Consider the following 21,593-nt stretch of genomic DNA (forward strand, 5'->3'; position numbering starts at 1 on the left):
GGAGGGGAGACTTGCAGCTTGAGCAACTGTCGGTCTTCCATAAAAAAAACCTTGCCCAGGCTCGCGCCCTGGAAACTTTCCATGGTCTATCGAGACTAACAGAGGCCTACCTACCTACTGACCACACAACAGTATCGCCCTTCCTGATTCACCAGTGGGAATGCTGCACTGATTCCCAATGTCCAGTGTGCCGAGGGCTTTCTTCATGGTAGCTTGAAAATTAGATTCAGATTTATTATCTTTGACAAATCTCATGAAATTTATTGTTTTGTGGCAGCAGTACACAGCAAGATACAAAATCTACTATAAGTTACAAACATACATATATAAATAATTAAACAAATAAAGAAATAAATAGTGCAAAAGATGAATAGTGAGTTAGTGTGTATGGGTTTGTGGGCTGTACAGAGATCTTCTGGTGGAGGGGAAGAAGCTGTACTTAAAATGTCGAGTGTGGGGCTTCATGGAGAGGTGAAGCATTTTCAGGGTTATCACTGGAGTTGTGGGACAATCAGATGCAGGGGATGTGAACACATGTTTGTTGTAGGCTTGCTAAGGTTTGTCCTGGAGTTCAGAGATCTGGACAATGGTGGCAGGGGGAAGATCAAAGGAGGAATTGTGTTTTCTTTCAATACTCGCATTTATAAATACCAAAAGAATTACCTTATTGTAAGAGTTTCACCTATCACCTCTCTGTTTCTTACTTTATCCCTACTCCACCACCCAGCTTCCCCTTAGTCTCACCTATCACTTGCCTGTTTGTACTCCATTCCCTCCTCCCACCTTCTAATTCTGGCTTCTGCTTCCTTCCTTTCCAGTCCTGATGAAAACACTGACCGTTTATTCCTCTCCGTAGATGCTGCCTGACCTGCTCAGTTCCTCCAGCATTTTGTGTTCGTTGCTCTGGATCTCCAGCATCTGCAGAATCTCAAACAAGAGAAAATCTGCAGATGCTAGAAATCCTAGCAACACACAGAGAATGCTGGAGGAACTCAGCAGGCAAGGCAGCACCTAAGGAAAAGAGTACAATCGATGTTTTGGGCCGACTGAACATTGTCTTCTTCCCAAGGTTGGGGAATCAAGGACTGGAGGATGGAGGTTTGATAGGAACCTGGGGGGGGGGGGGGGGTACAATTCCTCCACCCAGAGTGTGGTCCACATATAGAATGAACTGCCAGAGGAAGTGATTGAGGTAGGTATATTTACAACATTTCTAAGGCATTTGGACAGGTCCATGCTTAGGAAAGATTTAGAGGTAGATGGGCCAATGGTGGGCCAATTAAGCTGGCTTATTTGGGGACATGGAGAAACATGCTGTAATTTTGAAGCAACAAAATGGCAGGGGAACCAGCAAGTCACGACAGCATCTCTGGAGGGAAACTGGCAGTCAACATTTCAGGTTAAGGTCCTTCAACAGGACTGGAAGGAATAGGGAAGGCAGCCCTTATAAAAAGGCAGAAGGAAGGGGTGGAATGAGAGCTGAGAGGTGATAGGTGGATCTTGGGCAGCATGATAGATGGGAATTCTAGTCCGTACAGACCGGTTGGGCAGAAGTGTCTGCATGTTGAATGAATTATGATTATAAGTGAAAAGTAACATAACTTAACACAGAGCTCCTAGGAATCACACATTAATATCTTGATCTGCGACATAAAAATCAAAAGAGAATGACAACCCTTCCCGCTTTTTTTCAAGTGTAATTGCATTTACTATCAATGGCAGAACAGTCTCTGAACGGTGGGAGATAGGGGTTATGGGCCGAGATCTCCAGGAAAATCTCTAAACAGATTTTACAAGCCGATGGTGAAGCAACACGAGTCCCTCTCTGTCTTTGAATAAGGTTTTAATCATTTAGATGAGCAGCGATATCTGCACAGGTGCTAATAATTAAGTGATAACGATCTCATTCCTCAAAAGTGAATCCTGCTCGTCCATGACCTTCTCTTCTTGCTGTTGGCTCCGGGCAACGTAACATTTTCTCATACAATATTTCAGGCTGTGTCGGAATTACTCCCAATTTCCACCAGCACTATATCTAGTTTACTTTCTTTCTCCCCTCGCTAACCTCCAGGCAGCCAAATGAAATTGCGTTTCATTTTAAACACCCCGAGGGATTTTGATTAGCTCTGCTTTTACTGATATTAAGAGAATAACTGAAGTTACAAGCCCCCAGGAGGAAACACATTCCTTCAACACACTGATAAGAACAGAGCTACAGTGAAAGAGGGAGAGGGAGAAGGCTCGTATAGAGGGAATACCAATTCCTAGAATAAAGTCACAAGAGATTTGTAAAACATTATCAGGAATGTGCACTATCCCTTCCTAGTAAAGTTGAGAAAAAATGTATAAATTCAAGCCCAGTGCAGTTCTGGGATTAAAGACATAGAAATTGGTTTTTAAAAAGATTACATGAAAATAAAAAAATCACAGGATGAAGGATTTTTGAACATTACATTGTACTTTGTGGTTCTAATCCATAGAAGTTTGAATGAGATAGCCTGGGTATGATTTTTTAAGGAAAAGACCAGGACAACAAGCTTATTGGAAGCCAAATTCATGCATGTGTTAAAGGCAAATCAGCAGGTCAGGCAGCATCTGCAGAGGTTGACATTTTGGGCAGAGCCGCTGCACATTTCCACTTGTTCAATCCCGGACAAGTGTGAGCTGATGCATTTTGGAAGGACAAACCAGAAGACTGAGTACAGGATTAATGGTCAGTTACTTAAGAGTGTGGATGAACAAAGGGACCTTGGGGTTCAAATCCATACTTCCCTCAAGGTCACTGCACAGGTTGATAGGGTAGTTAAGAAGGCCTATGGGATGCTAGGCTTCATTAACAGGGGGATTGAGTTCAAGAGTAGAGAGGTCATGTTGTAACTCTACAAATCTCTGGTGAGATCGCACTTAGAATATTGTGTTCAATTCTGGTCACCTCATTATAGGAAGGATGTGGAAGCTATGGAGAGGGTGCAGAGGAGATTTACCAGGATGTTGCCTGGTTTGGAGGACAAGTCATATGAAGCAAGGTTAGCAGAGCTGGGACTTTTCTCTTTGGAGCATAGAAGAATGAGAGGGGACGTAATAGAGATCTACAAGATTATGAGAGGCATAGATATGGTGGATAGTCAGTACCTGTTTCCCAGGGCACCAATAGCAAACATCAGAGGGCATATGTGCAAAATTAAGGGAGGGAAGTTTAGGGGAGACATCAGGGGTAAGTTTTTTACACAGAGGGTTGTGGGTGCCTGGAATGACTTGCCAGGGATGGTGGTGGAGGCTAAAACATTAGGGGTATTTAAGAGCCTCTTGGACAGGCACATGGATGAAAGAAAAATGGAGGGTTATGGGGTAGTGTGGGTTTAGTACTTTTTTTAAGGATTATATGGGTCAGCACAATATGGAGGGCTGAAGGGCCTGTACTGTGCTGTAGTGTTCTATGGTTCTATTTGGCCTGAAATATAGAAGACAGATTTTGTCTCCACAGATGCTGCCTGACCTGCTGAGTTCCTCCAGCAGTTTTGTTTCATTCGTTCAAATTCCAGCATCTGTCACCTTGCGACTCCATGCATGAGTGATGACCCAGATGATCCCTAAGGTGATCTTAGTGATGAAGAGATATAGGGAGGGCGTGTTACTAGACTTGCTCACTGATTCCCCTGTTCAGTGTACAAAATTTAATGTAAATTCATTACCAAATTCACCACTTACTACACTGAGATTCATTTTCTTGCAGGCATTCAGAGTAGAACAAAAAGTGCAACAGAATCAATGACAAATACTACACACAAATAAAGACTGACAACCAACGTGCAAAAGAAGACAGTCTGTGCAAGTACAATAAATAGAAAATAATACTGAGAACATGAGGTTTACAGTCTTTGAAAGTGAGACAGTAGGCTGAGGTGAGTGAAGTCATCTAGACTGGTTCAGGAGTCTGATGCTTGAAAGGTAATAACTGTTCCTGAACTTAGTGGTGTGGGACCTAAGGCTGCCGTATCTCCAGCAGTGAGAGGAGAGCCTGGCCTGGACGGTGGGGGCCCCTGATGATGGATGCTGCTTTCCTGTGACAGTGCCCCTTGTGGATGTGCACAGTGGTATGAAGGGCTTTGCCTATTTGTGTCATCACCACCACAGCTTCCAAATGAAAAGTGTGGGTGATTGTGGATAGAAGAAAGCAGACTTACAGACTTAATCTGTAAAGTTTCCATCAGATGTTGGAAGACAGGACCCTACGATTAAGGTCATGTCATAATATCGTCTATCCGGAGCAGACAACAACACTCTAATCTGGCATTATACCGGCTTGGACTGTGCAGGGGTGGATCGGGCTGCTTGGTTTCTGTGAACCCATCGCTACCGAGTCCCAGGCACTGAGGAGAGAAGGTTTAAGGTTAATGAATAAAAAATAAAATGCAAATTGTTTTGAGAAGAATTTGCAAAATATTGATTAGAATTCATTTGGTAAAAGATTTAATCTCGCATGGTGCTTCATTGAGCTTTGATCTGTATTGATCCACCCTTTCTACAATTCACACTGGATGAAGTGAGAAGCTGGGAGCCGACAGCTGGAAAAGGTAAAGACCGGAAGAAGCAGGAATCTGATAGTAGACATGAGTGGGAGAAAGAGGAGGAGGAGCACCAGAGGGAGGCGATAGGCAGATGAGAAGAGAAGGGGTGAGAGAGGAGTGAGAATGGGAAATGGAAAAAGAGGAAATGGGGAGGAGGAGAATTCAATGATATTCCCATCAGGTTGGAGGCTACCGAGGCAGAATATTGAGTGTTGCTCCTCCAACCTGAGAGTATGTTGGAATGGGAATGAGAAGTAGAATTAAAATATGTGGTCACTGAGAAATCCTGGCTGTTGTGGCAGATGGAGTGATGGCGCTTGACAAAGTGTTCCCCCAATCTATGTTGGTCTATATCTCAGAGGTAGCCGAAGAGATCGTGGAGCAATAGTAGTGATCTTTTAAAAATCATTGGATTCTGGAATGGTCCAGGAGCATTGAAAATGCCAGTCCACTCTTTAAGAAGGGAGGAGACAAAAGACAGGAAATTATAGGCCAGTCAGCCTGATTTCAGTGGTTGGTAAGATGTTGCAGTCCATTATTAAGGATGAGGTTTTGAGGTAGTTGAAGATGTGATAAGATAGGAGAGAGGATATCTTGCCTGACACATCTGTTCAAATTCCTTGAGGAAATAATAGGAAGGACAGACAAAGGAAAGTCAGTGGATGTTATTTACTTGTATTTTCAGAAGGTCTTTGAGAAGGTGCCACACCTGGGGTTGCTAAACAAGATAAAGAGCCCAAGTTATTACAGGAAGGATAATAGCATGGATAGAAGATGAGTCCCCAAATCCTAAGGACTTTCTACAGGGGCACAGCTGGATCCTTTGAGTTCCTCCAACACCTTGTGTGTTGCTCCAGATTCCAACATCTGAAGTCTCTTTGATGGAAGAGAAATCCCTCAGCAGGCAGAATGGTTGGCACTTTATCAGCAGGTCAGCGGAGTGGGAATGAAACAAGTATCATGATAAGTTTATCAAAAACCAAATTCAAAGAATCAAAATAGGAATACTATCGACCACCTCTCACACTGCTATCAACTTGTCCCTGATTGAGTTTTGTTTTGTACTGATGTCTTGTTTTGCCCATTCTATTCATTTTGTCTTCACTTTCTTGCATAGTTTATGCTCTTGGTGTTGGCTGAACCTACGTGCTTGTGATGTTGCTGTGAACAAGTTCTTTGTAACTGTACCTCACTGTACTCGTGCACATGACAATAAAATCAACTGAGCTGGAACTTTTCTCTAGTTCAACAAATTCCTTGAAACATCAATAAGTTCAGAATTACCGGATTCAAATTTCTGCTTGTGAATATTTTCTCAGTTCAAGTCACAAGCAGAATGCTGGAGACATCAAGAGTGTAGTCACTGTAGTGCCTATTGTCACAGGGATTTGAGGGTAATGCCTAAGGCATATTACTGCGCAAAACCAGAGCGACAACTTTAGCAGTAAAAGCCTAGAGATCCTAAGCAGCACACACAAAATGCTGGAAGAACACAGCAGGGCAGGCAGCATCTATGGAGAAAAATGTAATGTCAACATTTTGGACATCTTCCATTATTAAGGAGCCCAGCACCCAGGGCATGCCCTTTTCTCACTGTTACCATCAGGTAGGAGGTACAGAAGCCTGAAGGCACACACTCAGCGATTCAGGAACAGCTTCTTCCTCTCTGCCATCCGATTCCTAAATAGTCATTGAACCCATGAACATTATCTCACTTTTTAAACATATATTATTTGTTTTTGCATTTTTTATCTATTCAATACAGTAATTGATTTACTCATTTATTTTATTATATTTTCTTCTTCTATATTATGTATTGCGTTGAATTGCTGCTGCCAAGATAACAAATTTCATGATACATGCCGATGATAATAAACCTGATTCTCATTCATAAATCCTGATGAAGGGACTCGGCCAGAACAACAACAGTTTATTCCTCTCCATGGACGCTGCCTGACCTGTTGATTTCCTCCAGCACTCTATGTGTGTTGCCCTCGAGATCCGAGTGCTCTCTAAAAGGTGGGCTAGACTGACCCTGATGCCTTAGAGCAGAAGTGTCTACATGAATTAATCGGTCTCATGGTCTTATTTTGAAAAACAGCAGTAATATTGCTCTAAATCCTGTTCCATAATTATCCGCCAGTGAACATCAGTTAAATAAACAAAAGAGGTGAACTAATCGCAATTGTGAGGGATCTTGTCATATACAAATTTCACACAGAACATCTAACTTCTAAAAGTAGCATTCAGAAAGGGGCATAAACGCATGTCAGTTTTCATCTCCCAAAACACTCCAGCATTTCGAACAGCTCTGTTAAGTCTTACCCTTTAACCTTAGCAGCCTGATCTAAGCTTTGTCAGTGCCTGCAGATAACTGAGTGTCCTCATCCCCCGGTTCTGAGGCTCAGGGATGTTGAGGAGTACTGCAGCCTGATAAGTGACAGCTTGAACTGGAATATAAAACAGGATGCAAAATGCAAGCAGCATGGCACTGTTATTTTCTCAATTGTAATTTTCCTTTCTAATGCAAAGATTACAAGACGATAATAAACAAGCTTCAATTCCATCCAAGCAGGCAAAGGCTTTGAGAACTGCAGGTCCCTGCTTCATGAGGGAAGGTGGTAAATATAGATAAAGACGAACATGCTGAGCCTTTCTCTTTTAAATGAATGCTTTCATGTGCCAACTACACATGGAGTCGACTCCACCAGGGAAAGCAATTTAGAACCTAATTGTAGTTCATAAATTATCTTCCTGCAGCACAGAGCCTGGGAACAGAAATCATTTTTCATACTTCCCTTTGTTTAAAACTCTTTTTCTTCCCCCTAGTTGCCATAGTAATTATAAATTAATATGGTCTGTTAATTGTTGGAAATCAAGGCTGTTGTGTTGACCACCAGAAACCTTACTTGGATGATAATAGAAGGCAGCATTGCTCCTGAGACAGACTCAAACCAAGCCTGTGTGCAGATGCAGTTTATACTTGGTGTTGTACTCACCCATACAATGCGCTGACGGGTCGTTTCTGTCCTGCTTTGGGTCGATATGGTTTGGGCTCCCCGGCCATGTTTATATCTGCAAGACCACAAAGACAGAAGCAAACTAGTCGTGTGACTCATTATTTGTACACAGATATCAAATCTCCCACTTCCTCTGTGGCAAATTGCTAGACTAGTAATCCAACAGTCTGTATGAAAAAATCCAGAGCTGTGAGTTCAAATCCCACCGTGGCATGTCTGGAATTTAAGTTTGGTTAATAAGCTAGCATTGTAGTGAAGTGGTTAGCAGAATGCTATTACAGCACCAACAAACTGGATTGAGTTTCTCCACAGTCTGTAAGGAGTTCATATGTTCTCCCTGTGACCACGTGGGTTTCTTCCACGCAATCCAGTTTCCTCCCACATTCCAAAGGTGTAGGTTAATTGGTCACGGGGCAGCAGAAATGCCGTATCTCTAAAAAGTAAAAATAACAATAAAACTTACTGACTGAAAGACCCAAACAGGATAGAGCTTGCCTGTACACGATGTCAAATATAGCCCATGTGGAAGATTCAGAAATGTCCCCCCGAAATGGCCTCGAAAGCCATTTGTTTCAAGGGCAAAGAAGTTTTGGTTAATAAGTTGTCACAACCCAAAACATGAGTCTTTAAATACAAACTTCCCTAGAAGTTAGATAGATAGATAGATAGATAGATAGATACTTTATTCATCCCCATGGGGAAATTCAACTTTTTTTTCCAATGTCCCATACACTTGTTGTAGCAAAACTAATTACATACTTAAACACTTTGTGAATGTGTCTAAGTTAAGCTGAAAGCATGGCTACAGCCCCTAATTTCTTAGTCGCTGCTCCAGTGTGGACATTATGAAGATGTGGCTGGTTGGGGCTTTCTTCATCTTCTAGAGGTGTACAGAGCCTGAGAGACATGCATAGGGTGAATGCACACAATCCTTTTCCCTGAGTTGGGGAATTGAAAACTTGGGGGCATAGGGAAATTTAACCTGAGGGCAGCTTCTCCACCCAGGGCATTATCAGTGTATGGAATGAGCTGCCAGATGAAGTGATTCTCACAGGAATAGTAACATCATTTGGAATGGTACATCAATAGGAAAGGTCAGAGGGATACAGGCCGAATCTGTCTAGCTTAGATGAGTGTCACCATATGCAGCCCGGAGACTTATTTTCTTGTGGGCATACTCAATAAATCTGTAGAATAATAACCAGAACAGAATCAATGAACAGATGCCGAACCAGGTGTTCAACCAGAGTGCAGAAGACAACCAACTGTGCAAATACAAAAATAATGAATATTGAAAACATGAGATGAAGAGTCCTTCAAAGTGAGTCCATAGGTTGTGGGAACATTTCAATAATAAGGCAAGTGCAGTTGAGTCAAGTTATCACCTTGGTTCAAGAGCCTGATAGTTGAGGGGTAATAACTGTTCCTGATCCTAGCAGTGTGAGTGCTGAGACTCCGCAGGGAGATGAAAGCACAGCCTGGGTGGTGGGGTCCCTGATGATGGACGCTGCTTTCCTGCAGCCACGTTTCATGTAGGTGTGTTCAATGGTTAGGAGGTCTTAACTCATGATGGACTGAGTTGTATCCACTACGTTTTGACGGCTTTTCTGTTCAAGGGCATTGGTGTTTCCATATTAGGCTGTGATGAAGCCAGTCAATATACTGTCCACAACACATGTATAGATGTCCTCTGCTCTCCTGTGCACAGAAGGAAAGGGCCCGTGTCTATTCACTCTGGCTCCCAACCTCCCACTCCTTTCTCTCTCTACCATTAATCCATAACTAAGACCGTAAGATATAGGAGCAGAATTAGGCCATTCAGCTCCTCGAGTCTTCCCCATCCTTTCATCACGGCTGATTTATTATCCTCCTCAACCACATTCTCCTGCTTTCTCCCCATAACCGTTGGCACCCTTACAAATCAGAAAACTATCAACTTCTGCTTTAAGTATACCCAAGTGACTTGGCCTTCACAGCTCTCTATGGCAATGAAGTCCACAGATTCACCAGCCTCTGGCTAAAGAAATTCCTCCTCATCTCTGTTCTAAAGGGATGTCCTTCTATTGTGAGGCTCTGCCCGCTGGTCCTAGGCTCTCCACTACAGGAAACATCCTCTCCATGTCCACTCTATCCACTTTTTCAGTATTTGATAGATTTCAATGAAATTGCCCCTTATTATTCTAAATACTAGTGAGTATAGGCTCAGAACCACCAAACACTCTTCATACACTAACCCTTTCATTACCAGGATAATTTGAAATTCCTTTAGATTTTCTCCAATACCAGTATATTCTTCCTTAGATATGGGGCCCAAAACTGCTCACAATACTCCAAATGTGGTCTAACCAATGCCTTATAAAATCTCAGCTTTTATCAGCTAAGGTCCCATCCCAACATGCTGATGTAACTTGGAGACAGTCTGTCTGGTGAGCCTTCTCTGCAACACCATTGCATAATTCACCACACCGTAGGATTGAGGGCTACAGTTGTGAAGTTGCACTGGCACAAGTTTTACTCTGATGTTGGATACAGACTCCATTCTCCCAGTCTGAGAGTACACAGGTCACTCTACAATGGAAGAGCCATTTCCTGAGCCCATCCACACTGGCTAAGTGATGCACAGGAACTCTGGCTGACTTTCTTTATAGACAGTTCAATTACTCTGCAAGCTCACAGCAGCCAAAGGCAGAGCTAATAGATTAATCACATGGGATTTCACCAATTAACTCCGATTACTTTTCATATCAAATCAATTGACTTCACTGAAGAGTAATTTGTGTCAGATTTAGTTAGAGATTAATTACCACTGGGTAATTAACTTATTATTTGCTACCACTGGGACCGTGGCTCACTTTTCTTGTGGTTTGTTCTGTCATGAAGGGACCATCTTCACTAGAGTTCACTCAAACCATAAATGTCCCTGTCTTACCTCTTCAGATAGATCTCCACAAAGGGATTGGAACCAATCCAAACAGGTAAAGTGAGAAAACTTCAAAAAATGATCCCAAAATATGATAGAGCAAAGACATAATCAAGGAATTGTTCTTGAAGCAAAGTATAATTTAATCATGGAAAGTGCTCCTGGGTGGTGATGCATACTCCAGAATCACTTGAGATACAAAAACATAGGAGTGGGAACAGGTGTGGCCCCTTTAAGCCTGTCCCATCATTGAATACCTAACCCAGGCCTCAAATTCTTTCCTTTTCCAGCTCCCCGGAACTGAATTGGTTTATTATTGTTCCAAGATACTGTGAAAAGTTTTATTTTGCATGACATCTGGATAGAACATTTCAAACTCAGGTACAGTAGGTTGAGATGTACAAATGACAAAGCAGTAACAGAACGTAAAATAAAGTGTTAGAAATACAGAGAAAACGCAGTGTAGGGAGACAGATAAGGTGCAAGGTTCACAATGAAGAGGTCAAAAGTTTGTCTTTGTTGTACAAAAGTCTCTTCAAGGGTCTTGGGATTCAATCTATCCCAGAGCCTTCAATTCCTCAAACTTTCAAATTTTTATCTGTCCCCATCTTAAATATATCTAATGATCTGACCTCTGCCACCCTCATGGCAGTGTGTTCCATTTATTCACTACACTTTGAAGAAGAAATTTCTACTGTTTTAAATGACCAGCTCCTTATTTTCAGCCATGTCCCCTTCTTTGTGACTCTCCCTCTAGTGGAAACATCCCAACCTTTAGCAAGTCAAGCCCTTTTAGGATTTTGTGTGTCTGAATACAGTCACCTCTCATTCTTCCAAATTCCAAGGCCTGTGATCATTCATCCTTGGTAAAAATAAGAGAAATCTCATAGGTTTACTAATCAGGAATTATCCTGTCCCTTAGCAGGAAAGGCTCCCAGCCCATTATTCTGAGTCCTGGAGCTATAAGTGGAATCCCTTGCCAACCCCATGATTAGTTAGCCTTTCATCCCAATCAATTCAGCCCCTTGTGCCCATGCTTTCACTGCCCCATACAACTCCCCCAATCCCTTGCAATTGTCTTTCCTTTCAATTCCCCTACAAAAATGACCACAAAATGCTGGTTCTGTTATTATTTCAGGCATCAGATTCCAGATCACAACTTACTTAATATAAAAAGGAATTCCCAATTCATCTGCGGCTTTCTCTAATTCCCTCAAATCTGTGTCTTTTTGTTTGCCAATACTGGAAACAGCTGCTTCTTCCATCAAAGCCTGTGCTGATTTTGATAATTTCAATCAACACTGCATCTCACTTCTGATACAAAGACAAAACTTGCATCCTGTATTACATTTAATTCCAGTAAATCTCCTCTGTGGCCACTCCAAGGCTTTAACATCTTCAATTCTGATGCTAGGCTCCAGAAGCAAGATTTGTAGGCCAATACCACTGGTAGGTAGTTTCCTCTCCAGCATGCCCCCAGTTGTAAGGAAGGGCTTCTAATACAAAAGTATCAGCTTGTTTCTTTTCCCACAGATGCTGCTCAAATGTCTGAGTCTTCCAGCATTTCTGCTTTGATGTTGGATTGAGCGTGAAATTGACTGAATGTGAAAGCAACTTGGAATCCAGATTGAAATATTTTACTATCAGCCCCATGACTTTCAAAAGATCTTACTGGCAATGCAAACAAGAGAAAAAAATTAAAAACTGGAATCTGTGAAGCAACATAACATGTTGGAAGTGCTCAGTTTATGAGGTCCTGAACTCATTATTAGTGGCACATACAGTATATTGAGAAACACTGAAAAGCTTGTCTTGCATATTGTTCATTACACAGTGCACTGAGGTAGAACCAGGTAAAAGAGTAACCACACAGAATAAAGATCTACTGCTACAGAGAAACATCCAGTAGGCTACTCAGCCCCTCAAGCCTGCTCCACCATTCCGTACGATCATGGCTGAGCTCATCCTCTTTCCTCTATCAGTTCCCCAAAGCTCTAAATTCCCTGATTGTTCAAAGGTCTACTTTTCCTTCAAGGATCTAACAGCGGCAATCTTCCTGAGTGGAGTATACCAGAGGTACACCACAAAAGAAGAGGTCAGAGGGTGACTTACTTCCATTCTGGTCTTGTGGGTTCTGAGATGCCCAAGGGGACTAACCCAGTGATTCAAATAGACCTTGTGACTCAAATAAATCTAAATGAATTTAATCTTCCACATACAGAACTAGCAGTAAGGGAGGGAAGTGAGGATGAGCAGTTAGCTTGTTAAATAGGGCCCTCCTTTATCTGCGTACTAAAGACCATACGAGCAGAATTACACCATTTGGCTCATCGAGTCTGCCCCACCATTTGTTTAAGGCTGAGTTATTACCACTCTCAACCCCAGTTTCCTGCCTTCTCCCTGTAACCTTTGATGTAACTAATCAAGAGCCTATCAACCTCTGCTTTAAATACAGTATACCCATTGACATGGCTTCCAACAGCCATCTGTGAAAATGAATTCCACAGATTCACCGCCATCTTCCAATTTATCTAGGGCAGCTTCTATGTGCTTCCAATACATGGACTCAAGGTAAAGATTGTCCTTCATCTTGAGAAACCACCAGCCAGAGATACCCGAGAGTCAGTGGGGAAGTCGTGTTTCTTCAAAGGAGCTTTGTGTACATTCTTGAAACGTTTCCCGTCAACCTCTTCCCATGACAAAGCTGGGAATAAAGTTTTCCATCCGTGTATACTTTCTTGTAGATCAGTAAATTCAGAGTCTGATTCTGATTTATTTATCACATGTACAGTGAAATTTTACTTCATATCTGTACTTTAATTTCAAACGTTATATTTTACATAATTCTTTACTCTTTATAATTGTCGAATGTTGTTTTTGTTCCATGTCGCGCCTTGACCAACACACCACAACAAATTTCAAATACATGTAATTGGTTGATCCTTGATGAGGTTGGGAAAGTGATCCTGAGGCTGTGATCTGTTGAACTAGGGAGCCAGGGGAATGAACTTACAGTTTGCTATTACTATTTCTGCATTGCCTCAGCTAGTTCCGTAGCTGTGATAAAGATTAACTCCATTTATCACACGTACATCAAACCGTACGTTGTTTGAGTCAATGACCATCCCTGTCTGAGGAGGTGCTGGGGGCAGCCCGTAAGTGCCACCATGCTCCCAGCACCAACATGCACGTGCTGTACACCACTGAATTGTGTGAATGCATCTGTGCCTGTGCTTTGCTTGGAAGGCGAGTGTTCACTTTTGCAATCTAAAATCGGAATTCTAAAATGACCTACCTCTACGTTTGAGAGGTTGCCTCAACTGGAAAAGGAGACTTGGGACCTACAATGCCCAATACAGAGTTTGTGAACTGGAACAGGAGTAAAAAGACTTCCCAACATAAACCGGTGAAAATTCCTGACTCCAAAAATGATGGTGAGCGCTTTGTTTCTATCTGTGCATTATTCCCCTCACTTTCATTTAAAACGCCAGACACAAATGCTATCAGACCCTCTGTGCCACCACCTAGGATGAGACTGATAAGGGCGTGTGTTCTGTGCTTTGAAGTAGGCTCTGATAGTTACTAATGCTGAAGGCCCCTCTGCATACCTGAATATTGTCTGTTGAGCACCTTTGCTGATTCTTAGTTGGAAGATGATGTGAGTATCGTTGTTAAATCTGGAGCAATACTGAGGATCTGGGCTGTGCTCATCTGCTCACAGCTTCATCTTCAGCCAGAGCCTCTTTCAGAATGTGAAGGCTCTTTTCTTCAATAGGACTGTTGTCCTAATTATATTCCAATAATCTTTGCCACACAACTCTGGTCTACTGTCAACTGGAAAATCAGTGACTGACTGTCCCCATTTGGCAACTTGTCAAAGTTAAGATTCACACGATAATGATGCAATCATGAAGAAGGTACACTTGTGGTTATACATCATTAGGAGCTTGAGGGGATTTGATATGTCACCAAAGACTCTAATAAACTTAAATGTATGTACTGATAGATAGATAGATAGATAGATAGATAGATAGATAGATACTTTATTCATCCCCATGGGGAAATTCAACTTTTTTTCCAACTGTGTAGAGCACCGTAACTGGTTGCATCACTTCCTGGTATGGAGACTCCAATGAATAGATCAATAGAGACTGCAGAGGGTTGTATACTCAGCCAGCTCCATCAATGGCACTAGCTTCCTCACCATCGAGGACATCTTAAAGGGTAGTCCCTCAGGAAAGCAGCATCTAACACCTTTACCATCCAGGACATGATCATTTCTTGTTACAGGAACCTGAAGGCACACATTCAATGTTGTAAAAACAGCTTCTTCCACCTCCCATCAGATTTCTGGATGGTCCATGAACTCGTGAACACTACCTCGTTATTCATCCTTTGCACTATTTATTTATGTTTTGTTTTGTTTTTCATTGGGGCTTATTTTTTGTCTTGCTCTTGTCACAAATCAACAAATTTCATGTCATACTGTATAACAGTGAGAATAAACCTGATTCTGATGGCTGGGTAATGTTGACTCTCTTTGTCTACGTTTAATGGGTGTGTGCTTAGAACAAATCTAACCATGAAGAACTTGCCCCCAACAATTGTCTTTAGGATCTAATGCCGGATACTGTGTCATCAACTAGCTGATTAAGGGATATTTTATAGATTTGCAACGCCTAATACCCTAGCCAGTTTTGGTGTGCTATTGTTGGCCATATCAAAGGTGGTGACAAATCAGTATCTAGGAGGGAGATTAAAAATATGGCTCAATGGTACCACAAAATCAAGCTCTCACTCAATGTCAGCAAATTCAAGAGCTGATTGTTGACTACAAGAGGAAGGAACCAGAGGTTCATGAGCCAGTCCTCATCAGGCAATCAGAGGTGGTAGGGGTCAGCAACTTAAAATTCATTGGTGTTATCATTTCAGAGGGAATGTCCTGGGTCCATCACACAAGAAAGCACGGCGTCTCCTCTACTTTCTTAGAAATTTGTGAAGATTTGGCATGCCATCTAAAAGTCTGACCAACTTTTACAGATGGGCGGTGGAGAGTGGTGACATAACGGCCTCCTATGGAAACACAATGCCCTTGAGTAGAAAAACCCACAAAAAGTAGTGGGTGCAGCCCAGTCCATTGCTGGTAAAGCCCTCCTCACCACTGAGCAGTGTCATAGGAAAGCAACATCCATCATCAAGGACCCCATCACAACTCATGACATCCACTGTTCTCAATGATGCAGACTGGCTACATCACCACATGGTCTGGAGAAGCCACTGCACAAGATCAGAAAAAGCTGCAGAAAATTGTAAACTCAGCCTGCTCAATCATGGGCACTAGCCCACACAGCATCCAGGACACCTTTAAAAAGGGATGCCTCAAAAAGGTAGCATTCGTCATTGCAGACCTCCATCACCCAGGACCTGTCCTCTTCTCATTGCTGCCATCAGGAAGGAGACGCAGGAGCTTGAAGACACATACTCAACATTTTAGCAACAGCTTCTTCCCTTCTGACATCAGGTTTCTGAATTGACAATTCTGAATAGCAACTGACAAATGTATAATTAAGCGATAATGAGCGTTATCTCAGTGGTCAGGAAAGGATATGACCTCCGCTGGTCCAAACTCCAATCTGCCATGAATTAAGCAAGAATACGTAACTGATTCCTTTCTCTTTTACCACACCCCCACTCATGTGACTAGTTACCATAATAAACCACAACACAAAATACAAAACATATAGAGGATACATGGCTCCTATATTGTAATTTATAGTTTAAGTATTGCATTGTACTGCTGCTGAAAATAAAAAAAATTAACAACTATGTCAGTAATAATAAAGCTGATTCTGATTCTGAATATCAAACTGATTTAAGTTTGCAATATACTTCATTTGAATCTGCCTTGATGCATTTATGCTAGTCAGTAAAAAAAAATCTGTCCATAATTTATAGATCATAGTTTCCAAGCATGGCTTTGCATTGCCAATTTGAACACCATGTGCACTTCTTCAAATAATATTCAGATTTGTTAATCAATCCATGCCTATATACAATGGTAGCTCTGTGTCATTACACAACGCTACTGGCAAATCTAATTATTCACCAGCATAACATACAATGCATTTAATTTGCTCTGCTATCTTTGTTATTTAGCTAGAGTATGTCTTGTAACAAACTTTATGTTCAGTGAAAGGAAGGTTTCTCTAATTTTCTACATAGGTACATCGATCCACGATCAAACAATTCGCTGTTGTCGAGATTCTTCTCTACAGAACAGTTCATGAACCCAGGAACACAATCTTGCTATTACCTTTTCACACTATTGATTTATTTGGTCCGTAAGATCATAGACATTGGAGCAGAATAAGGCCATTTTGCTCATTGAGTCTGCTCTACGATTCCTACATGGATGATTTATTATCCCTCTCAACCCCATTCTCCATTTTTCACACTATAACCCTCACTAATCAAGAGACTATCAACCTCCGCTTTAAATATACCCAGTTATTTGGCCTCCCCAGCCTTCTGCGTATTTTTATTGTAGTGTAGAGTAATATTGATATATTTTGGGTGGCACGGTAGCGTAAAGGAAATGAGATCAACAGTGAGATCCAATGGTTCTGCAATTCTTCGTGGAGAGTAAGGTGCATGAAGAGGTACAGAAGTAGTCATGGTCATCCACTGAAACCAAGTGAGACCTTGTGACAACCACTCATACCATTAGACCTAGAACTCCAAGGTCGAGAGAGTGTAACCCTCCAATGAAACAGCTTTTACACTTTAAAATCTCTCTCCCTCACAGGTTTTCTCCTACAGTTCTCATCAAGACCTTTGAAGTGGATGGGCTACAGCAGCAGAAGACCATGAACATACACTCAGCAGCCACTTTATTAGATACAGGAGGTACCAAATAAAGTGGCCACCAAGAGTACATGTCAACATATACTACCTTCATTCATTTTCTTGCAGACATTTACAAGGGTAAAAAGAAATGCAATATAATTTGTGGAAAACTAAGCTTAAGCAAAGACTGACAAACAATCAATGTGCAAAAATAGACAAATCATCAAATAATAAAAAAGAACTGAGAACATGTGTTGTAGAGTCCGGTCCTGCTATCAAAAGGGATATGAGCAAACCCTGGTGTCACAGCTGCAGTTCTGTGCTAAGGAAAGTCCGTATCAGCTACACTAGCAAATGCAAAGTGTTGGTGGAAACCAGGAGGCCAGGGAGCATCTGGGGATTGAGACCCTGCATCAGGACTGCAACTGTAGCGGGATTAAAAATGTGTATGACATGTTGGCCTTAACTAGTCGTGGGATTGAGTTCAAGAGCTCTGAGGTAATCATGTGGCTCTGTCAAAACTCTGGTTAAACCACACTTCGAATAGTTTGTATCAATATAGGAAGGATGTGGAAGCTTTAGAGAGGGTGCAGAGGAGATTTACCAGAATACTGCCTGGATTAGAGCATGTCCTAATATGTTTTATTAGGTTGAGCGAGCAACGGCTTTTTTCTCTAGTGTGAATGAGAATGAGAGGTGACTTGATAGAGGTGTAAAAGATGGTAGAGGCTTAAATCGACTGGATAGCCAGAGGCATTTTTCCCCAATGTGGAAATAGCTAATACAAGGGAGCATAATTTTAAGGAGTAAAGTATAGGGGGGACATCAGAGCTAAGTTTTTTAACTCAGACAGTAGTGGGTGAATGCAGCACCCTGCCAAGAGGGGTGGTAAAGGCAGATAATTAGGGACATTTAAGAAACTCTTGGGCAAATGGATGATAGAAACATGGATGGCTATGTACGAGAGAAGGGTTAGATTGATCAGAGTAGGTTAAAAGGTTGGCACAACATTGTGGGCCTAAGGATCTGTACAGTCTGTTCTGTAGTGTTCTACATTCTAAAATTGTCCTGAATTCCACAGAACTTTCATTGATTTCAGAGTCACAAGCTGACCTAATGTGCTTAAGCTGATTAGTATTTTTGGAATGGAAAGTGAAAGACAGCCAGCAACTTTTGACTCAAACTAGTAAAACATGGATCAGATTATGTGCTTTTTGTGCTGTGAGGAGAGTATATACATTGACCCAGACAGCACAGCCTCTCCAAGCATGCTCTGGGATCTTTCAAATCCATCCGAAAGACAAGCAATGCCTCGGCGTAAAAGACAGCAGCCTAGAATTTGTCTCAAGATTGTTTACTTCACTGCAAGGTGACAGTGAATGGACACACCAAGGAACAAATAAAAGATAAGCTGAGCCTATATCACAGGTATCAAGTTAGCTGAAATTACAGAAATCCATACCAAGTTCAGTAGGCTGCAATATCAGATGAGGGACCTGCTCCTCAGCTTTACACCGGGCCTTATGCAACAGTACAGTTTTCCACTTTTTTCATTATTAACTTTAGCCCCATTACCAGACCAATGGTAGCAGACTTCCTGAGGCTTAATTCTTTCATGAGCTTATCTTTAAAATTAAGCAATTAATTCATCACTGTATCTGCCCTGTCACCATCTACCTCATCTCTGCAGCTTCTGGCTGAAGAACTGAAGTGGGTAAATGGGAAGCTCTTGCTGCCTCCTTGCTCTCTCTAATGACAGCTCATTAAATGTGAACATCTTCTTCAAGGCAGCCCATAAATTGAGTGGTTATGTCCTGTATTCCCTGGACACCATGACCAACTGATTGAGCACAGCTATACTGCGAGGCTAGAGACTCCTCTGGAAAAGCAATATGCTTGCTACTGAGAAAAGTAATTCTTCTACAAGAGTATGGGTGAGTCTAGACAAAGGGACAGTGCTACAAAACGAGGGGCTGGACAATTAAAACTGAGGTATGCAGAAAATCTCTTCCCTCAGATGGTGGTGAATCTCTAGAATTCTCTGCTCCCAAGATTGGTGAAGTCCAGATCATTGGACATATTTAAGGTAGCAGGGGATAAACATTAGAAAGATCGGAGAATTGACAGTACAGAACAGAAGAGGAGATCAGCCATGATCATGATGGGAAAGGTTTGAAGGGCCGAGTGGCCTATTTCTGTTTCTACATTCTTGTGCAGGCCATGCTAACTTTCTAGCTTGGTGTGGCTCTTCCGTCTATACAGTGCACTATCACAACACTCGGCAATGTTGCATGAAATTCTCCTTTCATGGCATGGTACGTACTGGCTGCTAAGTGTATCTGAGTTCATTGATCCTGTTTAACAGTTACTGTTCTATAGCTTTGCTGAGTATGCCCACAGGAAAAAGAATCTCAGGGTTGTATGTGGTGACATGTATGTACCCTGATAATAAATTTTATTTTGTGCTTTTTGAACTTTGTTTCAGAGCCAGAATAGCTGTGTGCCCTTCAAACCATTGGCATATTAATCATGGACACTTTGTGCAATTTCTGTTAAGAGTCATAGATTCAAAAAGTCATCAGTGCTACAGCACAGAAACAGGCCGTTTGGCCCTTCTTGTCCATGCCAAATTGTTATTGGGCATAGTCACATCAACCTACAGCTGGACCATAGTCCTCCATATCCCTCTCATCAATGCACATCCACATTTCTCTTAAATGTTGAAATCCACCACTTCACTGGCAGCTCATTCCACACTTGCACCACCCTCCCACCCTCTGAGTGAAGAAATTCCTCCACTTAAATACTTTACCTTTCACCCTTAATCTATGACCACGAGTTCTAGTCTCACACAACCTCAGTTGAAAAAGCCTGTTTGCATTTACTCATCGACTTTAGAGTGGGAATAAATAATCAAAAAGTGAAAAACAATAAAGCCCAGTGCAAGGTGGAGGAACAGCCCCTCACCCTCTGTTCTGTAACATTAGGTAGCTTGACACCTGTCTGCAACAGTTGTCCATCTATGACGGGCTCTTGTTTTGTTCCTTGGTATGTCCATTCACAGTCTTAATGCATGAGGTAGTGCATGGTCAACCTTTTCCTTGTCCTGTTCAGGCTGTTGATGTTAATCCTCTGAAAGCCTCGACATTTTCCCACCATTAAGTAGGATGTGTTGAGAAAAGGGGTGTTTGAAGTACTACAATTTCACCTTCACACAGAGTGTGACGACTCATTGCAAGCTGCTCTCCGCAGATCTACTCATTACTTCTATTATAAGCATTCTACTTTTTAAATCTAAATTCCACATGCCTAAGGATTACTAATAATGTTCTTTTTATTAGAAATCTTTAGTGGGGGTGGCACAGTAGCATTGTGGTTAGCATAATGCTATTACTGCACCAGTGTCGCAGGTTCAATTCCCACTGTTGTCTGTAAGAAGTTTGTATGCTTTCCCCGTGGGTTTGCTTGGGGTACTCCAGTTTCCTTCGACAGTCAAGGATGTACGGGTTGGTCGGTGTACTGACATATGGACGTATTTGGCAGCACAGGCTCATTGGCCCAGAAGGGCATTGCAAAATAAATATATGTATTTATTTTCTGCGATTATCTTTCTTTATTGTCTGTAACTGTGACATTTGATTCTAAATTCTGTTATTGTTTCCCTTTCTACTGTCTCAATGTACTGACGTGATGAAATGATCCACATGGAGGTAGATGGCATTTGAAACAAAACCTTTCACTGTACATGCGTCAAGAATAAACAAACCACCAGTTTCTTAGTGAATGCATGATCAGTCTCTACTGCATTCTGTCCAGTGCAGTCACATCTTTTCCACAGTGCAGTGAGCTGCACACAATACAGGTAGATGGAGTTACATCAGATTTGACACAAGCAGGTTTTGGAAGCTTGCTTTGTATTCTCAAAGTCAAAGTAAATTTGTTATCAATGTCACCATATGCTACCTTGCAATTCATTTTCTTGCAGCCATTTATGGGAAAATAAAGTAATACAATAGAATTTATTGAAAACTATACATAAACAAAGACTGACAGAGAGGTTTGGCTAATAACTGAGAACACGAGTTGTAAAGTCCTTGAAAGTGAGTGTGTAGTTGTAGAATCAGTTGGGCTGAGTGAAGGGATCAGTTCAGATGGTTGTAGGATAATAACTGTTGCTCAAACTGACGAGTGTGACTCCTGTCTGATGGCAATGGCTAGAAGACAGCATGGGGAGGCTCC

General features: G+C 41.8%; 1 protein-coding gene across 6 annotated transcripts in view; it reads right to left on the reverse strand.

Moving 5' to 3' along the window:
* Window positions 1-21,593, reverse strand: part of LOC140740502 (RNA-binding Raly-like protein) — a 1,929,462-nt gene that overhangs the window by 372,726 nt on the left and 1,535,143 nt on the right. For all 6 annotated transcript variants that reach the window (XM_073069704.1, XM_073069706.1, XM_073069701.1 and 3 more), the window contains one exon: window positions 7,568-7,643. In XM_073069704.1, the coding sequence (XP_072925805.1) occupies window positions 7,568-7,643 (76 nt within the window). The remainder of the gene's footprint in view (window positions 1-7,567; window positions 7,644-21,593) is intronic.

This window comes from Hemitrygon akajei, chromosome 17 (genome assembly GCF_048418815.1).
Source record: "Hemitrygon akajei chromosome 17, sHemAka1.3, whole genome shotgun sequence".
NCBI lineage: Eukaryota > Metazoa > Chordata > Chondrichthyes > Myliobatiformes > Dasyatidae > Hemitrygon > Hemitrygon akajei.